Below are 27000 nucleotides of genomic sequence, written 5' to 3'. Positions count from 1 at the left end.
GTGATTGGCTGGTCCCGCTCATGGAGGGCTGTGATTGGCTGAGGGCTGCTCCTCCCCCGCCGCAGCATGTGCCGGTCCGAGGCAGCGAGGGGGCGGTCTGTCGGTCCGTCGCCCCTCGCGCTGCTCCAGTCGCACCGCTACTGACCGAGACGCTGGAGATGTCGGATCTACGGAGGATGACGGCGACTTCAACCGGTAATACCCTAAACCCCCTGCTGGTTTGACGGTTAGTGGTTCAATCAGATAATACCGACACGCCGGTGATTAAACCGTGAAACGGCACGTGGAGGCGGACCAGCGGACATGCATCGGTTAACGGGAGAGGACCCGCGGGGTCCGGGAACAGGTTAGCCTCGGTTAGCGACACATGGGAGACCACCGGTCCCGTGATGCCGGGGTCATGCCAAAGGTCTAATGCGTTAAAGGTCTAGTGCTGCTCCGGTGGAGCTAGCGGCTAGCCGCCGGGCTAGCCCTCAGTCGGCTCGGAATGAATGAATTAAATCAGCTGTTGTGGGACCTGAACCCACACTGACACGGTGGGACCTGAACCCACACTGACACGGTGGGCTGGGATCTGAACCCACACTGACACGGTGGGACCTGAACCCACACTGACACGGTGGGACCTGAACCCACACTGACACGGTGGGCTGGGACCTGAACCCACACTGACACGGTGGGACCTGAACCCATACTGACACGGTGGGCTGGGATCTGAACCCACACTGACACGGTGGGACCTAAACCCACACTGACACTGTGGGACCTGAACCCACACTGACACGGTGGGACCTGAACCCACACTGACACGGGGGGACCTGAACCCACACTGACACGGTGGGCTGGGATCTGAACCCATACTGACACGGGGCTCTGTGACCGGAAGCCCTCGGGTCTCGATCTGCGGGGCCCAGCCGTGTGTTTAATGATTGAATGTGTTTTAATGTCGGCCGCTCCAGTGGTACTGTGGACCTGTCAGGATCAGAACATTGGAAACCAACAGAACATTGGAAACTAACAAACTAACGTGGATCGTAAACATCATTAACGATCCACGTTACTCACGTTACCGGGTTACTCACGTGGTTACTCACTCGTTTGGCGTGGATTCTCATGTATCCGTCTTTAGAGTTGAATGAATGAATGAAGTGTCTTAAACAACCCCATCGATGTTTCATTATTTAGACCGTCATCTCCATGGTGTCTGAGAGAGACACTAGAGATGAGAGGTCTCCAGGAGAGGCTCTGTGCTGATGGACCCTGATGTCCTGTTTGAACCACTGAGGCACAAACTGACTGCAAACATCCTTTTATTCATGGGGAGGCCTCCAGCCATGAGGCGAACGGCTACTTGACAATCGCCTTATCCTTTATGTTTTGTAGGTATTGTTCAACAAACTGTCATCTGTTCACATCTGAACTGTTCCAGAGAGCAGCAGGTGTATTTGGAAACCAAGATTCAACTTCTATTGGGCGGTGTGGTGGAATGTGTGTTCCCTGTAATCAGTAAAGATAAGGCTGCCAATCATTCAGTATTATGGTTTAACATCTCGGTGTTGACACATGATTGACGTTGTTCCTATCCCATCGTCAGGCCCTGTTCTCATGGATGGAGGACTGGACTGAATGTGTCTTGGTTTTATGTGGAGACCTTGAGACTGATCTTCTTGGGTTTTTCAGCTGTGAAACGATGGATATGTCCTCCTGATCGGTCGTATCGTCACGATTCTGCTCATCTCTTCTCTATCTCAGCATAGGAGGCTATGCTGACTAGTCCTGTATCCTGGTTAGAGAAGCTAACCAGAACTTACCAGCATGTTTAGGAGCAGAACGGCTGGAGTGATCATGATTGGTCTGATGCATAGTGTGTGTGTGTGTGTGTGTGTGTGTGTGTGTGTGTGTGTGTGTGTGTGTGTGTGTGTGTGTGTGTGTGTGTGTGTGTGTGTGTGTGTGTGTGTGTGTGTGTGTGTGTGTGTGTGTGTGTGTGTGTGTGTGTGTGTGTGTGTGTCCTTGATTAGTCCTTGTCCTTGATATCAGTTGATATTTTGGGGGTCTATCTGTTGTTTCTCTGTTAACAGAGATTGTATTGACAGGCCAGGGGTCATTGAGCACTAGATGATCATGTCACACGTGTGTCAGAGAGATTGTAGTGGTGGCTGGCTACAGCTCTGGTAGCTTACCTCAATTCTATCCATCTAGCTACAGCTGTGATGATGCTAGCTGTGATGCTTGTAGCAGCTGTGGCGATGCTAGCTGTGATGCTAGCTACAGCTGTGGTGATGCTAGTAACAGCTGTGGAGATGCTAGCTGTGATGCTAGAAACAGCTGTGGTGATGCTGGCTACAGCTGTGGGGATGTTAGCTGTGATGCTAGCTACAGCTGTGGGGATGGTTGTATCTCCAGTGTTATCTGCCACAGCTGTAAACCTTGTCACATGTAAACCCTCCCTTTTCTATTCTTCTGACTATCTCTTCAATCAGCCACAGCTACACCCTCAGACAGAGGGCTAACGGTTAACGCTAGCAGCCTAGCCACCCCTACTAGATAAACCGAGGGCCAATCACTGTCCCTGCCTGGGCGTTGCCTTGGGAACGAAGGCTTCCCTGACAGTTTTTTAAACCTCTCTGTGCTGTGGCCAGTGTTTTAATGATCGTGACATCACAGCCAGTCGACCCACCCTGCGTCCCGGTCGGTGAGTCTCTGTTCTTATCCTTTGAAACATGTGAACCTCCTTTTGTTTGTTTTTAGTGAGTTTGTTCTCTCTTCTCCGAGCGAGCTGGACCTCAGGTACATGAAGCGTACCTCGGTGTGGACTTCAGCCACTCGCCCGACGCTCTGACCAGCGTGCGGTTAGATATTTCACGTGGCTCGGTCTGTGTCAGTCGCTGCTTCTCACACGCTCTCAGCGGTTGGTCAGAAATTATTATTTTAGATTGAGTGCATTTCACCGTGAACTTCAGAGAGAACGATCAGGGAACTATACCTTGTCGGTGGGTGATTGTTTTACCTTCTCTGTTCGTTGTGAAAGGCTCAGAGTGAACCAGTGGTGGGGTAGAAACCAGCGGTTGCCAAGGAGAACCAGGTCAGCCTGTGGTGCGTGGGGTCGACCCAGCAGGCGGCTCTGTTGTAAAGGGCAGCCTGGAGACAGGCCTGGAGGAGGTCTAGAGGAGGCCTGGAGACAGGTCCACTCCGTGTGAAGGATAGTGATCTACTGCAACTTGGTTGGTACTACTACTCGGGCGGCAGTAGCTCAGGAGGTAGAGCAGTAGATGATCTGTAACCGAAAGGTTGTTAGTTTGATCCCCGGCTCCTCCTAGCTGAGCGTTGTGGTGTCCCTGAGCGAGACGCCTCACCCTGACTGCTCCTCCTGACGAGCTGGCTGTCGCCCTGCGTGGCTGTCGGTTTGTGAATGTGTGTATGAACCGTTGTAAGTCGCTTTGGATAAAATTGTCTGCTAAATGCCCTGAATGTAAAAGCTCAAATCTGTTATTATACCTACCGCTGCTCTGTTCTCTGGTGTTGTTGTTTTTAAACTTGTTTCTCAAAGCTTAACTCTTTGGAGCCAGGTTACATGATTTGTGTGATGCCTGACTTGTAAGTCACTCTTGATTAAAGTGTCCGCTCAGTGACCTAGATGATGTAACTGAACCTGGAGCAGAACTCCAAGATGGAACAGAGATAGAGTCTCTGTCAGCAGTACATGTAGTTCAACCTTTACACGGGAGGACCATGCAACACATGAAACACTCATGACTTTTGTGCTATTCAGAGTCATTTACAGCTCATGGACTTTGTGCGGAAGACCTGCAATCAGGTTGTGTAGGGGATAGTTTGGGTAATTGTTGAGATGTTAACCTAGCCTAGTGGTTAGAACGGCTGGTGAGACAATAGCCTAGAGATTAGTGTGGTTAACTGGTAAGCCTATCCTAGTGGTTGGTATGGCTAACTGGTGAGATGTCAGCATAGCCATTTGTATGGTTAACTGGTTAGCCTAGTCTAGTGTCTGGTATGGTTAACTGGTTAGCCTAGTCTAGCGGTCAGTATGGTTAACTAGGTCGTGGGGATCTTGTATTGGGATGCAGGAATCAACCGTGTTTGTCCCAACTCGGCATAAACCAGCAGTTCATACTCTGTTTGACCACGCAGAGCTGAAAGGAACGCCAGGATGGTGGGACACCTGGCCGATGGTGGGACAACAGTATCAGTACCCACAGTACGGGGTCTCACTGCGGGGGGTACTAACAACACAGCCCTCCCCCCGAGCTGCCACGGTGGACAGGTAGACCTGTTTCACAACATGGATCTCATTACCCAGCATAACATTGTGAGCCTGAATACATGTGGCGTATTGACTGCAACGTGCGGCTCACACAATTTGCCTTCCGCAGTGATCGCCTCTTGCAACAACGTTTCCCTTGTTTGTCTACCTAGCATGCTGGGCTACATCGCCCGCTGGGCCCCTCAACATGCCGGTGCTGTATAGTATGTCAGGCGGCTGCACAACATGTTGTCAGGGGGGTGCTGTAGAGGGAGCGTCCTGACCTCTGGTGTCCCGGGCAGTTGAAGGTCACTCGAGTTCCACGCTCGCTCGGGAGGGGTCCTGCGTGATCCTCCTCGACGTCTAACTCAAGAGGGAGACGAGGTGTTTGGCGAGGAGGGAGGGAGGGAGGGAAGGAAGGAAGCTAGGAGAGAAGGGTGAGGTGATGGGGAGAAGGACGGTCTCTTGTTCTCGGAGCATTCTGGGCCGTGCTGTGCTCTCCTGCGGTGTGAGAGCGGAGATGATTGACTCTTCTCCTGGTCTCCCAGGGAGGCTGTGAGCGGAGACCTCGACCCGGACTGACCCTGAGGACTTTAAAAAGGAACCGACTGGGCAGTGAGTCACCTCCACAGAACAGGTAAGACCCGCTCTACGTCCCTCTCTGGCTCTCTTTGTCCCTTTCTTTGTTTTCTTTCATTATTTTTCTGTCTGTCTCTCCTGTCACTCTTCTGTCTGTCACTCTTCTGTCTGTCTGTCTGTCTGTCTGTCTGTCTGTCTGTCTGTCTGTCTATGTCTCTGTGTGTCTCTATCTGCATCTCTGTCTGTCTCACCCTCTGACACGCTCTACTACAGGAACATGTAAACAATATACTGAGATTTCACAAAACAAGTCCAGTTGTTCTATAAAGTTTAAACTAGCAGTACTACTAACCAATAGGTTAGTAGTTAGATCTAATGCAGCCTAAACCAGTCTACTATGATGGGTAATAAGGCCAGCCTCTCAAAGCCGCTGCGATCTCACCAGCTCCCCTCCGGTCTGGGCTGGGTCCGATCACACCCTCTCAAGCCCGCTCAAATACACGAGATCTCCCGCTCTGCCCGGAAATCATTATTGTCAACAATGGAAGATTGTAATGATCTCATTCTGTCTCTCTCTCCCTCAGGGAGTTTATGGGGAGGAGCTAACTTGGCTGTACTGAGCCGCCGCCCCCAGCTTCCACACGCTCCCGCCCTCTCCAGCTGCATCATGGGAGACATAGTCCAGATGCACTTCAGCACGGTGGACTATGTGATCTTTGCGTTGCTGCTGGTGGCGTCCGCGGGCATCGGCCTCTTCTACGCCTTCTCCGGGGGCCGGCAGCGGACCACACAGGTGAGACGGCAGCACTGCTCAGCTCTGATGCCTCCACACACAGCTCCCAGTACAAGGGGAGGCTGTGGTGTACAGAGGCTCCCAGTCCAGCTCCCGGCGGTGATCTGACGTTGGCTCTGTCCCCAGGAGTTCCTGCTGGCCGACCGCTCCATGAGCTGCCTGCCGGTGTCTCTGTCGCTGCTGGCCACCTTCCAGTCGGCCGTGGCCATCCTGGGCGCGCCGTCCGAGGTGTACACCTTCGGCACGCAGTACTGGTTCCTGGGCTGCTCCTACTTCCTGGGGCTGCTCATCCCTGCCCACGTCTTCATCCCCGTCTTCTACCGCCTGCGCCTGTCCAGCGCCTACGAGGTACCCCGCGGCTGGCTAGCCGCCAGCTAACTCCTAGCTAGCATTGCTTACTGGTATTGACTAGCATCTAGACGGGGGACTTTAGCACCACCTAGTCAGCAATGTCCAGTTAGCCCTACCCAGATAGCATCAGCCAGTTAGTCCTTCCCAGTGAGTCCTACCCAGTTAGCCCTACCCAGTAAGCATTACCCAGTTAGTCCTTACCAGTTAGCATTACCCAGTTAGCCCTTACCAGTTAGCATTACACAGTAAGTCCTTCCCATTTAGCTCTACCCAGCCTTGTGGTTGAGTGTTGAGTTGTGGGTCAGTGTTGTGTTGTGGTTCAGTGTTGAGTTGTGGGTCAGTGTTGAGTTGTGTCTCTCTGCTTAGTATCTGGAGCTGCGCTTCAACAAGGCGGTCCGGATCTGTGGGACGGTCACCTTCATCTTTCAGATGGTAACTAACGCACAACGCTAATGACTGAGTCCCCATACTGAGTGCTGTGTGCAGAGGTCCATGTTGATGTGTCGTCCCGTCCAGGTGATCTACATGGGGGTGGTGCTGTACGCCCCCGCGCTGGCCCTCAACGCAGGTACGACCGCCAGGAGAACCTGAAGAATTGTACCTTAACATGCCGAACAACTGGGGTCTTCTCTAACATTTGTTTTGTTTTGTGTTGCAGTAACTGGGTTTGACCTCTGGGGGGCGGTGTTGGCTATGGGCCTCGTGTGCACACTGTACACTGCACTGGTAAGGGACTGAAATATCCACTATGTCCTTTACCCTGGGCCTGACGTTTTCCCTTAAAGGACAATTCTGGTATTTAGCACATTGAGGCCCCTTTCTGGGTTGTCTAGGATGAAGTAGAGTGGTTGACACCGAAATTTTGACTATTGGTCCTGTCTCTGGTATTTGGCTCATTTAGAATCACCCCTGCCTGCTTCAGAATGGCTGGCGACGGGCATTCACAAACCTGTCCTTAAAACAACCCTAAACGTTGGTTTTCAGAAATGTGCAACTCACCAAGTGGTTAGTGGTGTTCGTTGATGTTCCAAATCAAGTATCGTAGCGAAACAGTTTCTGTTGTGTTCTATTGGAAGACTCATTGCTCGTTGGCCAGAAACGGAAAGGGGGGTTGTTTGGTTGTAGTCTTTACGCTCGGTTCTCCGTCTCAACAGTAGGACTAGAACCAAGCGAAAAGACCAAACCAAACCAAAACCATACGTAAACAGCCCCCCTTTCTGTTTCCGGCCAACAAGCAATGAGCCCTTAGCCTTTAGCTGGTGCCGGACTCTTGACTAACTTGAAGCGTGATGTTTGCGGTGCAGGGAGGTCTGAAGGCGGTGATCTGGACGGACGTGTTCCAGACGGTGGTGATGTTTGCGGGCCAGCTGGCGGTCATCGTGGTGGGGACCAGCCAGGCCGGGGGCATCTCCGAGGTTTGGAGGAAGGCCATGAACGGCAGCCGCATCGCCTCCCTGGAGTAAGGACGCCACCACGCGGCTCGTAATATAGCTAATGCTGCTGCTGCTGCTAATGCTGCTAATGCTTCCACTACGGTGTATTGCTACATACAAACGGCTGCTGCTGTGGCTATATGTGAATACCTTCTTCTATATGTGAATCATGTTCCTGGATGACTGTGTGCTGCAGCCTGAACCCCGACCCCCTGGAGAGACACACCTTCTGGACGCTGGGCGTGGGCGGGGTCTTCCTGATGCTGGCGCTGTACGGAGTCAACCAGGCCCAGGTCCAACGCTACCTGAGCGCCAGGACTGAGCGGGAGGCTGTGATGTAAGGCCTACCGTACCCACCTAGCTACATAAAGCTTTATCCTACCCTACACCACCCCACCCTACTCAGGCCTACACCACTCCACCCTACACCTACCTACTCCGGCCTACACCACCATACCCCACTCTAAACCACCCTATCCTACACCTACCTACTCCAGCCTACAGTACACCATCCTACTCCACCGACCTCTGCGTCACCTTACCCACCTACCTTACAATGCCTTCATCCTACCCTACACCACCCTACCCCTATCCTACATCACCCTACCCTACACCAAGATCACTCTACCCTACACTAATCTCCTGGAGGTGGTTGAATAAGGTTCTCTAGGTTCTCCTGGAGATGGTTGAATAAGGTTCTCCAGGAGGTGGTTGAAGAAGGTTCTCTAGGTAAGAGGCAGCAGAGAGGCCTGGAGGTGGTTGAAGAAGGTTCTCTAGATAAGAGGCACCAGAGAGAGAGGTCGTGTTTCCCGAAGCTCCGCTAGGCAGTGGCAGAAACTACTTAATTCTTCGTTCAGGCCTACTTTATTTTATTTTATTTCATGATCATAATACTTAAGAATATATAGTTTGTTTCCGTCAACCTCCATTGCTCGATTCAACAATACATTTTGGCACTTTGACTACCGGATCAGACTGCAGCAAAAGCCTTGGACTTTCCTATCGCCAACATGCCTCTACTCGTATGTCTCAGGCACGGAGACTGGGAAATGTACAGACTGCACCAAACTGCAACAGACAGTGGCTTTATTTGAAACGAGGCTAGCAGCATTAGAAAAATGCAAAGGACTCACAGCTCAGACAAATACACAACAAGATGATCAAAGCTACACTGTATCCTTCCCGAGGCTGGACAAGAGAGAGACAGTTCCAGCTGCCTCTCACTGGCACAGAGTCGGTGCTAAGCCCAAACAACATTCCAAAGTGAATCAACAAGTTCACTCAACTCCAAATGCTAAGCTTCCCAAAGCTAAAGTAACATGTATCAGCCAGACTAGCCAATCGCTGAAGTTAACCGTGCCGCTGAAGAACCGGTTGCTGCCACTCCAAGAGTCCACGAACGCGCCTGCCACCCATGCACCCCTAAGCCCCGAGATGCGTCCAGACGAATGGTGTGGACAGAGACCGACCATGACCCTGTCGCCAGAGAGGCCAGCTGCGCATGCATCTGCCACCCATGCACCCCTGAGCCCTGAGATGCGTCCGGACGGACGGTGCGGACAGAGACGGAACAAGAACCAGTCGCCACGGAGTCGAGCTGTGCATGCGTCTGCCACCGCCACCTCAAGCCAACAAGGGCCCATCCCACAGAAAGCAGATGAACCAGACACTCTGATTGTAGGAGACTCAATCATAAAGGATATAACCGGTAAGAAGATCAAAACATGCTACTTCCCAGATGTGATGGTTATATAGGAAAACCCCAAAATCTCACAGGTTATTGTGCATGCAGGACTTAATGATATTCGAAGAGAACAGTCAGAACTTCTGAAGAGGGATTTCACTGAACTATTGGACACACTGGACAAATTACACATTAGGTCATTCATCAGTGGACCCATACCAGCAGTTGACAGGGGAATAAACAGATTCAGTCGTCTACTTGCACTGAATACATGGCTTTCAAGAGTCTGCAATGAAAGAGGAAGGGGGTTTATTGATAATTTCAACTTGTTCTGGGGGCGCAAATATCTTTTCAGAGCAGATGGCCTACACCCAAACAGGTTAGGCTCAAAACTGTTAAGGGACAATCTTCTCTTCTTGCTCTCCCACAAATCTACCCTGCCATGGTCATGCCATGAGAAGAAGCGAGACTACAGCCTCCCCCACACATCTACTGTGCCACTATCTGACACACAGATAGCAGACAGACCACAGACCTTGAAGAGAGACAACAGCCCGCCCGACACCATTGACACCATGCCTTCCCCCATTGCTGATGCTGGCTTGGCGAGGAACGGCCACCCCCCTCCTCTGCACTCCCCCATCGACGATGACCTCCAGCCTCATCTCTCCCATAGCCACAACAACAACTCCAGTTCCACTGTCTCCTCCCTTTATGATTCTTCAGATGAATTTAAGAAACTGAGAAATGTTGGCATCAAACTTGCATCTGTGTCAATGATACCATCCCCACGTCATGGCCACAGTCTGATAACACCCAAGCGGAGGGCGCTTGGGTTACCTGTCCCATGTTACCTGCACTGATAGTAGTCCTGATTATTACTGTCAAAAAACGGTACATCAATGAACATTGTAATGTACTTTTTAAAAAAGCCATCTCCTTGCTACCACCTCTCAACCCATGTTCTGTTGAGGCATCAGACGCGCCATCAACGCGCCAAGGCATCAGACGCGCCATCAATGTCTCCACTTTAAACAAAAATGTTGGACTACAACCCTGTTCAGGAAAAAGTAACGTGACATGCTTTAATGTCATAGACTCTAAAACTCTTGTGGAAACTGTGACACAACTAAAGCCATCCACCTGTTGCCTTGATACTTTACCTACCAACCTCTTTAAGAATGTTTTTGACTCCCTAGCAATAGACTTATTGCAAATAGTTAACAACTCTCTCCAATCAGGCAATTTCCCAAAAGCCTTAAATACTGCAGTTATCAAACCCCTTTTAAAAAAGCGGGGCCTAGATGCCTCTATTATTAACAACTACAGACCAATATCAAATCTACCCTTCATAAGTAAAATCATTGAGAAAGTTGTCCTCCAGCAACTTAGTGACTTCCTGGCATCAACTGGTTGCTATGACACCTTCCAATCCGGATTTCAACCCCTTCACAGCACCGAGACCGCCCTTATTAAAGTTGTAAACAACATCTGTCTTAACACAGACTCTGGCAAAATCTCAATACTAATGCTACTAGACCTCAGTGCTGCATTCGACACCGTAGACCATACAATACTTTTGGACAGATTAGAAAACTGGGTGGGGCTTTCAGGCACAGTCTTAAATTGGTTTAGGTCCTACCTACAAAATAGGAACTTCTTTGTTTCCATTGGCGACTTTGTTTCAGAATCAACAAATGTGGCATGTGGAGTCCCACAAGGTTCGCTCTTAGGACCCTCTCTATTCAACATCTACATGCTCCCACTAGGGCAAATCATGCAAAATAACAATATTGACCATCACTGCTATGCTGATGACACGCAAATCTATGTATCTCTATCACCAAATGACTATCAGCCCATAGATCTGTTGTGCCAGTAACCCAACACCTTCACTCTCTGTCCCTGAAAAGCTCAATCAAAGCCAGAAATCTAGGGGTTATCATGGATTCGTATCAGTTACAAAATATGCATATTATCACCTTAAAAACGTAGCAAGACTTAGACAAGACATGTCTACCGAAGACTTACAAAAACTTTTACATGCCTTTATCACTAGCAAGCTTGATTACTGCAATGGTCTCCTTACAGGTCTCCCAAAAAAAACTCTAAGGCAACTACAGCTTGTTCAGAATGCTGCTGCTAGAGTTCTAACAAAGACCAAAAAATGTGAACATATTACACCAATTCTTAAATCGTTACATTGGCTCCCTGTATGTCAGAGAATTGATTTTAAAATCATGTTGCTAACCTATAAATCCCTACATGGTTTAGGGCCATTTAACTGATATGCTTCCACTACATAAGCCTTCTAGACCACTAAGATCCTCTGAGACCAATCTGTTAATTATCCCCAGAGTCAACACGAAACATGGGGAAGCAGGATTTAGTTACTATGCAACAAATAGCTGGAATAAACTCCCTGAGGATTTAAGACTTGCCCCAACTCTGACAGCTTTTAAAACAAGACTGAAGACTTTTGTTTGCTTTAGCTTTCTGCTAAATCTTAAATCTACAATGCTTCTATCTATTTTTTATTTTATTACTAACTTTGCCTTTATTTTCTCACTTTCTAAAATGCTTTTTTTTTTACTTTGCCTTTCTAAAATGTTTTTTTTTTACTTTGCCTTTATTTTCTATCTATTTTACTTTTTACTTATCTATTATTTTATTTCATTGTATGACAATGTTTATATGTGAAGCACTTTGAGTCAGCCTTGTGTATGAAAAGTGCTATATAAATAAAGTTGCCTTGCCTAGGTTCTTCTGGTGGTTGAATAAGGTTCTCCTGGAGGTGGTTGAATAAGGTTCTCCGTGTTCTGTGTGTTCTCCAGGTCCTGCTACGTGGTGTTCCCGTGCCAGCAGATCGTTCTGTGTCTGGGCTGTCTCATGGGGCTGGTGATGTTCGCCCGCTATGGAGAGGACAGCCCTCTGGACAAGGGCTACGTCAAGGCCAAGGATCAGGTCAGTGCCTCAGCACGCTGTTAATGTGAAGACCAGGTCAGTGCCTCAGCACGCTCTTAATGTGAAGACCAGGTCAGCGTCAGCTCTCAATGTATAGAGAGACACTGTGGCTGTTTCCCAATGTGAAGACTGCAGCCTTGCTAGAACACTTCCTTGCGAGTCGCTTCCTATGGAGATGAGGTAAGAGTGCTGGCTAGAGTGCTGCCTTGTTTAAACACCAGCTATGTACAAACCAATCCATGCAAAATACAGCCTCTTCATTACATTTATTCATTACATTTTCATTTACATGATTAATCTATAAAAAGCAATACGGCACAAAATATTTCTGAAAACGTTCAAATAACTTCACTGGTGTAAAGCAATGTTTTAAATACCCCACGCAGCGTGTGAACGCAAGGGATTGTGGGGATTTTGGCTCGTTGAGGATCCGGCCGATGCATCCTTGAAAAATCTCAGAATCCTCAAAAACAACGGACGCGAAAAGGGCGCGAATTTCCAAGTGTTCTCAACATTGGAACAGGGCTTGTCGGCGTTCTATGACGTAGTATCCTTAGAAGGGCGGCCGTTGAGCGTGCTTCCTTCACATTGGGAAACAGCCTGGGGTCTGCGCTCTTAATGCGAAGAGACACTGGGGGCTGCGCTCTTAATGTGAAGAGCCGCCGGGTGATTGAGATGCGCTGTGCCCCTCCTGCCTGTAGATGGTGCTCTACTTCGTGATGGACGTCTTCAGAGACCTGCCCGGTCTGCCCGGTCTCTTCGTGGCCTGCCTCTTCAGTGGAGCGCTCAGGTAACAGTTTATTATGCTACACTATAGATTGTACAGCTGGTATTATAGGAGTAGTAGTTAGTTAACACGTAGGCGTTTCATTGTATATGTGTATTATATGTTTTTGTTTGTATACACAGTATATTATATCTTTCTTTGTTTCTTCTCGCTTCGCTCTCTCTCTTCCCCCCCCCCCAGCACAATCTCTTCGGCCTTCAACTCCCTAGCAACAGTAACCATGGAGGACCTTATCAAGCCCTATTTCCCCACTATGACTGAAGCCAAAGCTACGCTGCTCTCTAAGGCTCTAGGTCAGTGTTTATGTTGCTCTGCCCCCCAGTGTCTATGTAGTGTATAGCATGGCACTGCCCCCTGGTGTCTATGTAGTGTATAGCAGGGTACCGCCCCCTGGTGTCTATGTAGTGTATAGCAGGGCACTGCCCCCTGGTGTCTGGTACTGACGGTGCTCTATGTCTCCAGCACTGGCCTACGGTCTGGTGTGTCTGGCCATGGCCTACGTCGCCTCCCTCATGGGTTCGGTTCTCCAGGTGAGTGGAAGGATCTTTTGACGTGTTAAAAGGTTCTGTTAAAATACAGTTTAGAACCCCTTGAAACCATTGAGCCCGCTGCCATCCCAGTGTGCTCAGATGTTCTGGTGTTTATTTTGGGCTCTGAGATTTTGGGGCCTGAGAGGGACCTGTCTTTAAGCACCACTGGACTACAGGATGAGTGAGTGAATGTTCCCCTGTCTGCAGGCGGCCTTCAGCATCTTCGGCATGGTGGGAGGACCCCTGCTCGGCCTCTTCTGCCTCGGCATGTTCTTCCCCTGGGCCAACTCCACGGTAAGCCCTGTCCGGAGGTCCTCCTCTCTGGAGGTCCTCCTGTCTGGAGGCTCTGCCCCCCCCAGACCTGCTCCACAGACCTACTGATGGTGGACCTCAGTGGACCATCAGTAGGTCTAGGTAACTGGGAGACCTGCTGGTTCTACTCAGGAAGCTATTTTGACACATGGCTTGTGGCAGACTTTAAGGCTATTTTAAATTTACTAGAGTTCCTCAGTGTTTCATAGTCTCTCTCTCTCTCTCGCTCTCGCTCTCGCTCTCTCTCTCTCTCTCTCTCTCTCTCTCTCTAGGGGGCTCTCGTGGGCCTGTTCTCAGGTCTGGCCATGGCCTTCTGGATCGGGATAGGCAGCTTTGTGATGCGTCTGCCAGACACCGCCCCCAACACGACGGCCACGCCCCCCCTGGGCAACATGACGACGGTTGCCTTGACGTCGCTGGTCGGCGTCATGACGAACAAGACTAGGTGACGACGCCTCCTTTAGTACGAAACGTGCGCATGTACGCAACACTTAGATAATAAAGGTGTATATATGTCGAAAGGTGTATATGTATATCAAGGTGTGTATGTAGGAGTGGGCCGGACTAATGTGTGTGTGTGTGTGTGTGTGTGTGTGTTCGTTCAGGCCCAGCGGGGTGGAGGCCATCTACAATCTGTCCTACATGTGGTACAGCGCCCACAACTCCGCTACGGTGGTGCTGGTGGGGCTGCTGGTCAGCCTGCTCACAGGTACACACCTGTCGGGAATGATATAGATCCACACACACACACACACACCTCTCTACCTGGAATAATAGAGATACACACATGTGTGTGTGTGTGTGTGTGTGTGTGTGTGTGTGTGTGTGTGTGTGTGTGTGTGTGTGTGTGTGTGTGTGTGTGTGTGTGTGTGTGTGTGTGTGTGTGTGTGTGTGTGTGTGTGTGTGTGTGTGTGTGTGTGTCAGGGCCCATGAAGGAGAAGGACCTGACCCCCGGCACGGTGTTCCCGGTGATGGGCACCCTGCTGTTCTTCCTGCCCGAGCGCTACAGAGAGAAGCTGTGCTGCGTCACCCCCCTGGGCCAGAAGGTACCCCACAACCCGGGTCTGGTACCCCACAACCCCCGTCTACATCACATATAGATAGGGGACCGGTCTGAGCAGCCTCTGCACCTTCTTTAGTCTACGGGGCTGAAGGTCAACACCATCGTAACAGGGTGAGGGTTAAGGTAAGGGGCTCTAGGGTGAGGGTTAAGGTAAGGGGCTCTAGGGTGAGGGTTAAGGTAAGGGGCTCTAGGGTGAGGGTTAAGGTAAGGGGGGGAAGGGTGAGGGTTAAGGTAAGGGGGGGAAGGGTGAGGGTTAAGGTAAGGGGCTCTAGGGTGAGGGGTAAGGTAAGGGGCTCTAGGGTGAGGGTTAAGGTAAGGGGCTCTAGGGTGAGGGTTAAGGTAAGGGGCTCTAGGGTGAGGGTTAAGGTAAGGGGCTCTAGGGTGAGGGTTAAGGTAAGGGGCTCTAGGGTGAGGGGTAAGGCAAGGGGCTCTAGGGTGAGGGTTAAGGTAAGGGGCTCTAGGGTGAGGGGTAAGGTAAGGGGCTCTAGGGTGAGGGGTAAGGTAAGGGGCTCTAGGGTGAGGGTTAAGGTAAGGGGCTCTAGGGTGAGGGGTAAGGTAAGGGGCTCTAGGGTGAGGGTTAAGGTAAGGGGCTCTAGGGTGAGGGGTAAGGTAAGGGGCTCTAGGGTGAGGGTTAAGGTAAGGGGGGGAAGGGTGAGGGTTAAGGTAAGGGGCTCTAGGGTGAGGGGTAAGGTAAGGGGCTCTAGGGTGAGGGTTAAGGTAAGGGGCTCTAGGGTGAGGGTTAAGGTAAGGGGCTCTAGGGTGAGGGTTAAGGTAAGGGGCTCTAGGGTGAGGGTTAAGGTAAGGGGCTCTAGGGTGAGGGGTAAGGCAAGGGGCTCTAGGGTGAGGGTTAAGGTAAGGGGCTCTAGGGTGAGGGGTAAGGTAAGGGGCTCTAGGGTGAGGGGTAAGGTAAGGGGCTCTAGGGTGAGGGTTAAGGTAAGGGGCTCTAGGGTGAGGGGTAAGGTAAGGGGCTCTAGGGTGAGGGTTAAGGTAAGGGGCTCTAGGGTGAGGGGTAAGGTAAGGGGCTCTAGGGTGAGGGTTAAGGTAAGGGGGGGAAGGGTGAGGGTTAAGGTAAGGGGCTCTAGGGTTAGGGTTAAGGTAAGGGGGGGAAGGGTTAGGGTTACGGTAAGGGGGGAAGGGTGAGGGTTAAGGTAAGGGGCTCTAGGGTTAGGGTTACGGTAAGGGGGTGAGGGTTAAGGTAAGGGGCTCTAGGGTTAGGGTTACGGTAAGGGGCTCTAGGGTTACGGTAAGGGGCTCTAGGGTTAGGGTTACGGTAAGGGGCTCTAGGGTGAGGGTAAAGGTAAAGGGGGGAAGGGTCCCCATGTTGAGGGTTAAGTTAAGGGTCCCTAGTTTTAGGGGTTAAGGTAAGGGTCCCTAGGTTGAGGGTTGAGGTAAAGGTTAAGGGCTAACGTGCGGTGTGTCCTCAGCATAAGGACGCCCAGCCCTACCTGACGGCCCAGAAGGAGAACCGGGAGGAGGAGGAGGAGGAGGGGGGGGCGGGGCGCGGGGGGGCGGGGGCGAAGCTGGTGGAGGCCGGCCGGTCGCCTCCTCAGGCCTCCACCACCCTGGGCCCCCACCCCGCCCAGGAGACGGCCCTCTAACACACACACACACACACACACACACACACACACACACACACACACACACACACACACACACACACACACCGCCCAGGAGACGGCCCTCTAACACACACACACACACACACACACACACACACCGCCCAGGAGACGGCCCTCTAACACACACACACACACACACACACACACACACACACACACACACACACACCCAAAAAACAACACAACACACACGAGATGCTAAGTCGTCGGGGAAACGACGGCGTCACCTGACCGCAGGGCGCCGGCCCCGCCCCGGAGGTCGGGGGTCAAAGCCAGGATGTCGTCCACTGAACAGGTCGACTCTCGACTGCGCGTTTTGTCCATGTTATTTTTGTACAGAAGATGAAGAGCACATTTTATCTCCAAGAGAACATAATATTATAAAAGATAGAAGAAGAAGAAGAAGATGATGAACGGGGGTGAGACTTGACTGAAGCTCTGACACAAAGTCCATGTTCCTCCATGGTCCCCTGTCCAGCTGCGCCACAGAGCCCATGGGGTCCCCTGTCCAGCTGCGCCACAGAGCCCATGGGGTCCCCTGTCCAGCTGCGCCACAGAGCCCATGGGGTCCCCTGTCCAGCTGCGCCACAGAGCCTATGTGAACACGCCAATTTAGATTCGCTGTGGGGTCTGCAGCAGGAGTACCTGGAACCTCTTCCGGCCTATAGGAGCACAGGAAGAAACCTGAGGATGTGATGTCACTTCCTGCTGGTGTTTCTGCTCATGTGCTTGTCAAGGAGATTACCTGTAGTGTTGGAGCTACAGCTGGGCTATCCTTCCCTGTAGTGTAGGCTAGTGGTGGAGCTACAGATGGGCTATCCTTCCCTGTAGTGTAGGCTAGCGGTGGAGCTACAGCTGGGCTATCCTTCCTGTAGTGTAGGCTAGCGGTGGAGCTACAGCTGGGCTATCCTTCCTGTAGTGTAGGCTAGCGGTGGAGCTACAGCTGGGCTATCCTTCCCTGTAGTGTAGGCTAGCGGTGGAGCTACAGATGGGCTATCCTTCCTGTAGTGTAGGCTAGCAGTGGAGCTACAGCTGGGCTATCCTTCCCTGTAGTGTAGGCTAGCGGTGGAGCTACAGCTGGGCTATCCTTCCTGTAGTGTAGGCTAGCGGTGGAGCTACAGCTGGGCTATCCTTCCCTGTAGTGTAGGCTAGCAGTGGAGCTACAGATGGGCTATCCTTCCTGTAGTGTAGGCTAGCGGTGGAGCTACAGCTGGGCTAACCTTTGCCGTAGTGATAATAGAGGATGTAGTTGAGGATGAACACAGCGCCACAGCAGCCTGTCCAGCCAAACACATCCACAGTCTTTCACATTAGACAGTTTAGCTAGCTTACTTTCACATACCTGTTACCTGTAAGCTCTCTACACCTCAATGACCTGCTCTACATTATGATCTGCTCTAACTCCTAGATCTTCTCTTTTAAGCCTTGGCTCAAGGCTCTTTAGGGGCGCACTCACACTAGGCAAAGTTGCCCTGTACCGTACTCAAGTACGATTGCCCCCCCACCACTGTGCCGCTGGCCTGTGCTCACACTAGGCAATCCCAACTGAACCTGAGTACAGTTACCTCTTGTACATACAGGTTGCGTATCCGTGCGAGTGTCGGCTCATTAGCATCTGTACCGTGGCCCGAGCACACCTCTCCGAAGTGTACTGAGGCCACGGGATTGAACTGTACTTGAGTACGGATGGCGTGCTCACACTAGCCAAAACGATCTAGACTTTAGGGGGCAAACGATCTGCTCTTTAAGTCCTAGCTCTAGAGCTGCTCTTTAAGTCCTAGCTCTAGAGCTGCTCTTTAAGTCCTAGCTCTAGAGCTGCTCTTTAAGTCCTAGCTCTAGAGCTGCTCTTTAAGTCCTGGCTCTAGATCTGCTCTTTGCAGTACGTGTTTAACCGATCAGCGAAGATGGTGAATAAACGCACAGTCCCGCAGGTGAACAGCAGCGCCTCACATCCTGTTGCTCGGCTTCAATGTAAAAGTCCCCCCCCCCCCAAGGATTCTGAATCTACCATCTGGATTTTCTTCGTGGCACCAACTCAGTGGTCCTAGTCCCGAGTGGAGGGGAGGACCCCCCCCCCCTTGTGGTTCTGAATAGCGTCTGTGCAGTAGTGTAGTGTGTCTTCATAGTCTGGTGGGTCTCCGGTCAGACCACAGAGAGACGGTAGGGGTTAGGGTCCGGACCTGGTGAGGTGAGCCGGGTTCATCCTGGTCCCACCGGGCCGTACTCCGGGGAGGAACCACTAGTCCGCCGCCTTTTATTAGGAAACGTCGTCGTTGGCAGTGTTTGTGTTTGCAGGGTAACATGTTAACATGTTTTTTTTTAAATCAGATGTTATTACATGTCATTATGAATGTGTTTTTAGTTGTTCTTGGTAAGTGTCCTCTGGGCAGTGAGGATGTCGTGGTGGACCCCCTGTGCTGTTTGACCTGAGTGTTTTTATATTTGAGGTCCTGTGAACTCCTGTGAACTGGCTCAGGGTGAGCCAGATTGGGAGACAGATCTCCCGCCAAATCTGGCAGCGCGCTGCAACCAGGGTTGCCAGATTGGGCCAGATTTTCAGCCCAATCCGTTACCACAGCCGTTCCCATGTGTCAGTGTGTTTATACGTTATGTGTTATACTGATGGCCAATCACGAGGCCGCTGGTCAGGTCATGTGACATGGGCCTTTGTGATGTCATCGTTCTCATCTCTCTCCCCTCCCCGCCTACCTCACCTCTCTCCTCCCCCTCTCCCTACTCGAGCTCTGATACCCCCCCCCCCCCCCCCTTTATACAAAGCATATAGAATGTGATGTCACCCCCATAGTTTTGATAATTATTTTCTCTTATACAAATTATATTGTTAATTATATTTGTATATGTTTCGTAACCTCACATGAAGCCTGCCTACATTTCCTGGGTTGAAATGTAGCTGTACAATTCTATATGCAAGGACCATGAAATGTCTTTTAGTGAAACGCTGGCCGGATGTGGGCTGTAGCACAGTCTGTACTGTAGATAGAAGACATCTTTGATTTTGTCTTTTGTTTATTTGCCGTCGCTCGTTTGTGATGTTCCTTTTTTTTTTGTGATGCAGACTTGCTACATCCCATAATTTAGCAGCGGCAATCACAGCCAATCAAAACATTTCCATGGTTCCTGGAAGTTTTTTTATATTTTTTATGACGTCCTTTAAAGATGTTCCTCATTTGGTATGAAAACAGATCTATAATATTTTTGATGATTTATATTGATTGTTTATTTGACATACCTGAAATTACTTGAAGTGTACGTCTGTGATGCTACTCCCCAAACAACCGGTAGGCCTTCTGTCCCCAAACAACCGGTAGGCCTTCTGTCCCCAAACAACCGGCCTAGACTGGGCGGTAGACCTCTAGACTGGGCGGTAGGCCTTCTCCTCTAGACCGCTAGACTGGGCGGTAGGCCTTCTCCTCTAGACCGCTAGACTGGGCGGTAGGCCTTCTCCTCTAGACTGGGCGGTAGGCCTTCTCCTCTAGACTGGGAGGTAGGCCTTCTCCTCTAGACTGGGCGGTAGGCCTTCTCCTCTAGACTGAGCGGTAGGCCTTCTCCTCTAGACTGGGAGGTAGGCCTTCTCCTCTAGTCTGGGAGGTAGGCCTTCTCCTCTAGACTGGGAGGTAGGCCTTCTCCTCTAGACCTCTAGATTTGGCGGTAGGCCTTCTCCTCTAGTCTGGGAGGTAGGCCTTCTCCTCTAGACTGGGCGGTAGGCCTTCTCCTCTAGACCTCTAGATTTGGCGGTAGGCCTTCTCCTCTAGTCTGGGAGGTAGGCCTTCTCCTCTGGACTGGGCGGTAGGCCGGCCCTTTTCCCAAGTGCTCAGATAAGTGCTAAGATATGTCATACTGTTATTTCTTCACTGTGATAGCCCTACCAGAGTGCTCTTAAGCCTCTGTTTTAATTATTTAATAATTATTTATGGTCAGGAGCTATGAAATGATCGGTCCTGTTAACATTGATCCGTTGCCTTCTCCAGATACTTTTTCCAACAAAGTATTTCACTCTTCAGAGAAACCTTTTCATACAAATAATTTAACTATCGAGATTAATAGTGTCTTATTTTCTAGAGAAAGATTTCCCCTAAAGTATCGAACTGTCTAGAGACACCTTTCAATTGGACGTTTTCTTACTCTCCAGAAAGGTTTCCCTATACTGTACCCGTAACATAGAGATTCTATATCTAGAGTAATTATCTAGAAAACCCTTCAGGGAGTATAAGACAAGGGGAGCATTGCACTTAGTAATTTCCAGTGATAATAAATCCAGTGGTATTTATTATGCTGTCATCCGTTGAGTCTTCTGGTCATCATTCCTACAGAGTGTACCCCTCTCTGTGTTGATGTGGAACTCCTGTCCTGATTAAACTGATCCTCAAAGCCATCCTGTTTCTACATCTTCCTTTCCTCACCACATCCACCGCCCTCACCGGTCCTCCGCTGGTTCCAGACCTTCAGTGTGAACCTGGACAAATGAGGTAGACCTCCAGACCTCCAGGTAACCTGGAGAAATGAGTTAGTCCGGACCGACACCAACCCAGCTCTGCTAAAAACTAAGATTGTACCTCAACACCCAGTAATGACTACATCGCACAATTGACCCCCGATGGATGATTTACAGTTTTGATTGCAGAGCTCAGGTGCCAATGCTTTCATGACAATTTAAATCTTTACGTGTGTGTGTGTGTGTGTATATATATAAATATGAATGTAATATAAAAATATTCCTGAGTTTGTTCAACTTGACCTGAGTGAACTCTGAGCTCAGTGGCGCAACATCTCCGGGTAGACGCTGTCCGGTGAGAAGATAAATAAATGGATGTGTGGGCTTCTCCATGTTGTCTTCCTTCCAGCGCTAGTGGGCCTCTGTAGTAGGTGACTGGTGACCGTACTGTAAAAAACACTGGTGCTCAGGACTCCTGCGGGGGCGTCTTGCTTAATGATTAAAACACGGAGGCCAGGAGGAGAATGGAACCAGCAACTTGTCCTACCCACTTGGGACATCACAAGTGGGCGTGAGCACCCTGATGCATGATGGGTAGATCTCCCTCACCCCTGATGGCAGCATGTAGACAAACAGGTTAAGACGTAAAGTAATGTTGAATAGCTTAATTCAAGTGAAAAGATTGAAACAGAGTTCAAAAGTAAATGGAGTAAACATGCACACAATTTTAAAAATATCAAATGGTTGGAAACAAAGAGTTGAACAAATAGCTAAAGTTATCAAGTTTTAATTTATTTTTGATAAAATATACCGTAACCGTTAAACCTTTATATTGTGTTTCCAGGTTAAATATTGACGTTGTTAGGCTCCCCGAAGGGGTGAGCTTTTGTGTACGAAGGTATTATTGTAGCATGTCTTTAAGTCTTTAGCATGTGTACACTAAAGTCACAAATGTGTATCAGTAAATTTGAAGTCGTAAATATTTGTTCTACGATTAACACAAAATAGGGGCTACGAGTTCACAAATCCTTTGTTACAGGTGCACAAATCCTATCACAACTTCAAAGTCATTGACACTTTTGCTACAATCATTGCAGTGCAGTTGGTGCAAAACACATTCACACACCCATGTTTCATAATCTGAGAACATGCACACAATTTGTGCATTCGTAAACCCAAATGTGAACTAATGCATCAGAAGTTGCAAATCTGTAAAATATTTCCTCACAAATTAAATTATATAGATCAGTATGTTCAATGAGCATTTTAATGAGCGAGCACAAGTCCATCGATACAACTGCTCGAATCTGCTGCTACGAGTCTCAGCTGTTGTTTTTCTAGGGATACTTTTGCAACACGTCTAGGTGGTACAAGTGTAGCAAAAGTGATTCGTATCCGTATGACGCAGAGCGTCCGTGGGCGGGACAAAATTGCAGCATAAACCAATGAAAGTCGCCGGCAGGGGGTGCATTTTTCAAACTACACTGGGACCCATCCAAGCAAACTCTTCACCACTTGGATGTGTGCTGGATAGATCAGTCTACCAGCCTACCCAGTGGACTGTGGCAAACGTTGCTTATCCATCCGTCACACGTCTAGGTGGACACGCCCACCTGTGATGTCAGAAGAGTAACGGCTAATCACACTCACACCTGGTGGTATAATATGTCCCCTTCAAGGAAGGAGACAGACTGCCTCATCCGGTGGCTGCCCGGAGGGGGGTTCGAGTCCCGGTGGACATAGGTCTGAGCGGGGGGGCTGCGGTTCAGCCTCCCTGCCACCCCCCCACTGCTCCTCTTTCCACTGGAGGAGGAGGAGGAAATGAGTAGGAGGAGGAAGAGACTGTAAGAAGGGCGGGGTCCTGAAGTGTGAAACCCCGGGACTTGTCTGATCAGGCGAGACAGTGTAACTTAGAGAAGGTAATGGAAATAAATCCTCACAAAACAAATTGATTTCTTGAATGGAAAGCCCCATCTGAAGATCGCCTAAGCAGTTTTACAAGTTAGGAAAACATGATTTGTACACCTATGCACAAACTTTAACCTTAAGGGAATTTTGTTGATGTCATAAAGTTTAAGACGTGTACTGCTCTCCTCTGTGTTCCTTCTGGAATGTGTGGGCAGAGAGCTCTGAAGTTCAGAGTCTGGGCTGAACTGGAGTGGAACACATGTATATGGAGGCTAAGTAAGGGATAATGTATAGAACGCTGGTCATTATCGGGAAATAAGGCCCCGACAGGGCGAACCGGACCCCGACGCGAAGCGGAGGTGTCTTGCTTCGCCCTGGGATAACTATACATTATCACACTTATTACACGGCTACTTGCCAAAACGAAAAAATAACTTTTTACAATTTATTTGTTCCCAGCATTCGTAGTGTTCGCAGCAGAGAAATAGTCCGCCAAAGACGTTGACGTCGTGAAAAAAATCCACTTTCCTTGACAGCGGTCATTATATGTTCCCTACAGCGCTCCCTGTGATCGTTGCTGGTACTGCACCCTATATAGTGCTCCCTGTGACTGTTGCTGGTACTGCACCCTATATAGTGCTCCCTGTGACTGTTGCTGGTACTGCACCCTATATAGTGCTCCCTGTGACCGTTGCTGGTACTGCACCCTATATAGTGCTCCCTGTGACCGTGGCTGGTACTGCACCCTATATAGTGCTCCCTGTGACTGTTGCTGGTACTGCACCCTATATAGTGCTCCCAGTGACCGTGGCTGGTACTGCACCCTATTTAGCACTCCCTATGCTCATGGTTTGTGCTGTACTCTTTATAGTACTCCCTCTAGCCATGGTTGGTACTATACAGCATATTACTTTGATATTTTATGTATACAGAATTGTTTTAATACAAAATAATTCTAACACAAGCGCCTTAAGACAATCATTTTAGATATTATATAAATTAGAAATTATTTATAAACTTCAATATTATTTCCAATACTAGAAAATGCATTTCCTGTAGAAAATTAGTGGTGAGTGCTGTAGTGCAAAGTCCTAGATATAAATACAGACTAGATATCGCCTGAGCTGGGCTGTTTAGTAGCCTGGAAATCCAGACCCACATCTAGAAAGCTGTAGGGTCTGGCAATGAGTAATGAAAATGGCCCAACTCAAGGGGCGGCACCAAGCGTGCATTTGAACATATCACTGCACACAATTGGATAACACTATGACCAATCAGAAGAATACGTATCCAGAGCCCCATACGCTAAGCTACCTACGGAGCTAACCGATAGATTAGACTCTTGTCGTATCAGGTAGGTAAAAGAGCAAATAGGAAAGCTTTGAACGCCGTCCTCTGTCTGTTGAGGAAAAGCCAAGTCTAACTCTTTTATTTTAGCGGCCAAAGCTGTTTCAAACAACTAGTGTTCATCCGTAGCCATCTTGTAATGTTTACTGACTGATTCTGGACTGATTCCTTCATGGCTGTCATCATCTGTTTAGGTCGCTTCTGGCCCGCCTATATCAGATACACTGATGTGATTGGTTAATGTGAGATCCAGGGTAATGTGGGAATGAGCATATTACTCATTCCCAGAGTGACTCGCTGAGCAAATTGAAATTGTGCTCTAGCGAGAATTCTGGATTTCCAGGGTGGCTGTTAAGTGGAACGTATGCGCCAATGCCGCCTCCATCTTTCCACGGGAAACACACCTGAATGAATGAACGTCGATGGGACAGATGTCCTTTCACACTCAAAATCACTGGTTTCTGGTGTTAGTGGTAATGATGGTCAAAAGATATATATATATATATATATATATATATATATATATTATATATATATATATATATTATATATATATATATTATATTTTTCTTTTTTTTCATTTTCTTAACATATATATTTTTTTTTTACTATCAAAACACACGTCTGACATATGTAAGAAACCCACCCACTTGAAGATTGCTTAAAAATAAAACGATTTTGAGTGAAAGGACCTCTGTCCCATCGACATGCACATAAATATGCACACCATTTAAAAAATGGAAAATGGTTGGAAAAAAATAAAGTGAAGAGTTAAACAAATAGCTAATGTGATGAAGTTTGAATATATTTGAGATAAAATATAGAATAGCTGAGCTGTTCTGTTGGCAATTTCCAGCCCAACTATACACTAAAATCTTTCCATGCTGTTGGACTGGAAAACTAAATTATTAACAGCATATAGAATATTTGAACTGAAATGATAATTTACTAAACTAAAACGTTAAATAATGAGTATCAGCTAGACAGACAAATTCAATTTCCAGCCCAACTATACAATAAAATCTTTCCATGCTGTTGGACTGGAAAACTAAATTATTATCAGCATATAGAATATTTGAACTGAAATTATCATTTACTAAACTAAAACATTAAATAATGGGTATCAGCTAGACAGACTAATTTTCATATTTTGTTTTACAAGCTCTAAGGATGGACATGGAAACACAAGCAGGTTTATGATTTTATTTATCTGTGACAGTCATTCACTTTGCAAGTTCACATGACTCAATGTGATGAACCAATGTTATGCAATCAATATTAAAACTGTGCACAGTAAGATGTTGATGCATCTTATTCAACATTCATAACTTTATCAGACTCAGTGGTTTTTACACTCACTGCAGTGTAAGCCACACCGTTGTAGTTGCCGGTGGATGGGAAGACCAGCTCGCTGCCATTCAGGCATGTGATTTTCACTGTGGCCGAGTAGGCGAGGTCGATGACTGCTCGTCCCACTGACAACTCAACGCTCACGGTCTTTCCTGCCGGGACCTTCACATTGACCTCATCTGATTCTGTTATGGTCACTTCATTGGTCATTGAGGAGGACTGCTCCGCTCCCACGGTCAAGCTAAACCCACCAGACACCTCCGCCAGATCCGGGATCCCGGCTGTAACAGACATGCTGACGGTGGACTCAATCTTAGTGGTGGTGCTCCAGGTGTTGGACTTTTTCACAGATCTGCTGTACGTACACTTCTGCTGTTGATCCGCAGTAGTGTTGTTGTGATAAGACACCGATTTGATATATTCTTTGTTAACCTACGTACCCCACACACAGACACAGAAAACAAAAGATACATATTGTTTAGGCAACTTTGTAACCAGTACAGAAAATATCAAACTTATTTATTTAGTCTAACATTTAGACTTTAACACTTTAATACTTTAATAATCCCCCGGGGGAGAAATTTGAAAGATTTAAGTGGTGCCACCATTTTATTGACCTAATGTTATTAAACAAAAGACATTACTGTCAACCCCATATCAAATTATAATGTTAATACAGTGGACAAGACTCATCAAGTTGTCCTTTATGGAACGCAAAGTGGGCCAACAAGCATTTGATCAAAACAAATCTTTCTTCATTCTTCTTAAAATAGGCACCTTGTGACAACTGCTGATATAAAGGGCTTTATAAAATACATTTGATAGATTAATATATAAGAGTAATCTGCCCTATGAAATATTGGGATAACACATGCTTTTGTTAGTGATAGGAAAGAGGAAAAATACGTGCCAATTTCTGTCCTGGACACAACCTACTACAAAAACAGGTGCTTTCATGCATGAAAATGATCCCATTTCAGTTGCTTTTCGGAGTTAATAAAGAAACACTTGTTAATTGAAATGTATTGGCCCACTTATCCTACCATATTCTGACTCAGGTCTTCCACACATAGCAGCACTCACCTGGGGTGTGTACATGGCCAGGCTGGGGTAGGTCATGTCGGTTAGCACAGACGACTTGATGGGACTGATGAAGAGGAATCCCATACAGTCGATGTCTGAGCCAGCGTTCCCCACCAACCCCAGGCAGACTCCAGACCCCACATCGATAGAGTACTCGATCTTCAGCGGCCAGTCATTCATGTGCGCGAAGAACTCGCGTCCAGAACTCGTCCAGAACCTGATGCCACCCAGACGTGACCCGGCACCGTTCCCCCACAGGGACAGCTTGGTGATGCGCTCGCCTAGTTTGAACGTAAACTCATTGAAAGTGTTAGAAACTCCAAAGGTCTCCACACGCCCGTCGGTCAGTTCTGCCCGCACAGCTTTGATCTGCCAGCCGGCCACGGCCACTCCAATCTTCTTGAGGGTGGCACCATTGTCACGGCCTGTGAAATCAAATGAACTGCCTCCATGTCCACCGATGAGATAGAGTGAAGTCGCCAT

At 48.7% G+C, this 27000-nt stretch overlaps 2 protein-coding genes across 3 annotated transcripts; one reads left to right on the top strand and one right to left on the bottom strand.

The window, feature by feature from the left end:
* Positions 1 to 102: 102 nt before the first annotated feature.
* Positions 103 to 20757, top strand: slc5a6a (solute carrier family 5 member 6a). 2 transcript variants are annotated; one of them, XM_084483990.1, is made up of 18 exons: positions 103 to 195; positions 4807 to 4895; positions 5422 to 5630; positions 5757 to 5978; positions 6348 to 6413; positions 6498 to 6549; positions 6640 to 6707; positions 7286 to 7440; positions 7611 to 7751; positions 11933 to 12062; positions 12764 to 12852; positions 13030 to 13142; positions 13312 to 13379; positions 13587 to 13673; positions 13964 to 14136; positions 14297 to 14400; positions 14616 to 14737; positions 16179 to 20757. In XM_084483990.1, exons 3-18 carry the CDS (start codon positions 5505 to 5507, stop codon positions 16350 to 16352), a joined length of 1890 nt encoding a protein of 629 aa, XP_084340116.1. In that variant the 5' UTR covers positions 103 to 195; positions 4807 to 4895; positions 5422 to 5504; the 3' UTR covers positions 16353 to 20757. The 2 variants fall into 2 exon arrangements, with proteins under 2 accessions (XP_084340116.1, XP_084340117.1); XM_084483991.1 differs by having other exon boundaries at positions 169 to 226.
* Positions 20758 to 25395: 4638 nt separating this feature from the next.
* Positions 25396 to 27000, bottom strand: LOC311363623 (aerolysin-like protein; the record flags this gene model as incomplete). Its single annotated transcript, XM_084483577.1, has 2 exons — positions 25396 to 25866; positions 26518 to 27000. The coding sequence occupies 2 exons, from the start codon at positions 26998 to 27000 to the stop codon at positions 25396 to 25398; spliced, it is 954 nt and encodes a 317-aa protein (XP_084339703.1).

The sequence above is a fragment of the Micromesistius poutassou genome, assembly GCF_964030765.1.
Source record: "Micromesistius poutassou genome assembly, chromosome: 19".
Taxonomy (NCBI): Eukaryota; Metazoa; Chordata; class Actinopteri; order Gadiformes; family Gadidae; genus Micromesistius; species Micromesistius poutassou.
The sequence above is the reverse complement of the archived record's forward strand: the minus strand, read 5'-3'. Positions and strand labels throughout refer to the sequence as shown.

Excerpts from the sequence above, each read along its gene's own strand:
- slc5a6a (XM_084483990.1), top strand. The coding sequence starts at position 5,505 with ATGGGAGACATAGTCCAGATGCACTTCAGCACGGTGGACTATGTGATC. Across the intron at positions 7,441-7,610 it reads AGCCGCATCGCCTCCCTGGA|CCTGAACCCCGACCCCCTGG; the intron begins GTAAGGACGCCA and ends TGTGTGCTGCAG. Across the intron at positions 14,137-14,296 it reads GTCATGACGAACAAGACTAG|GCCCAGCGGGGTGGAGGCCA; the intron begins GTGACGACGCCT and ends GTGTTCGTTCAG.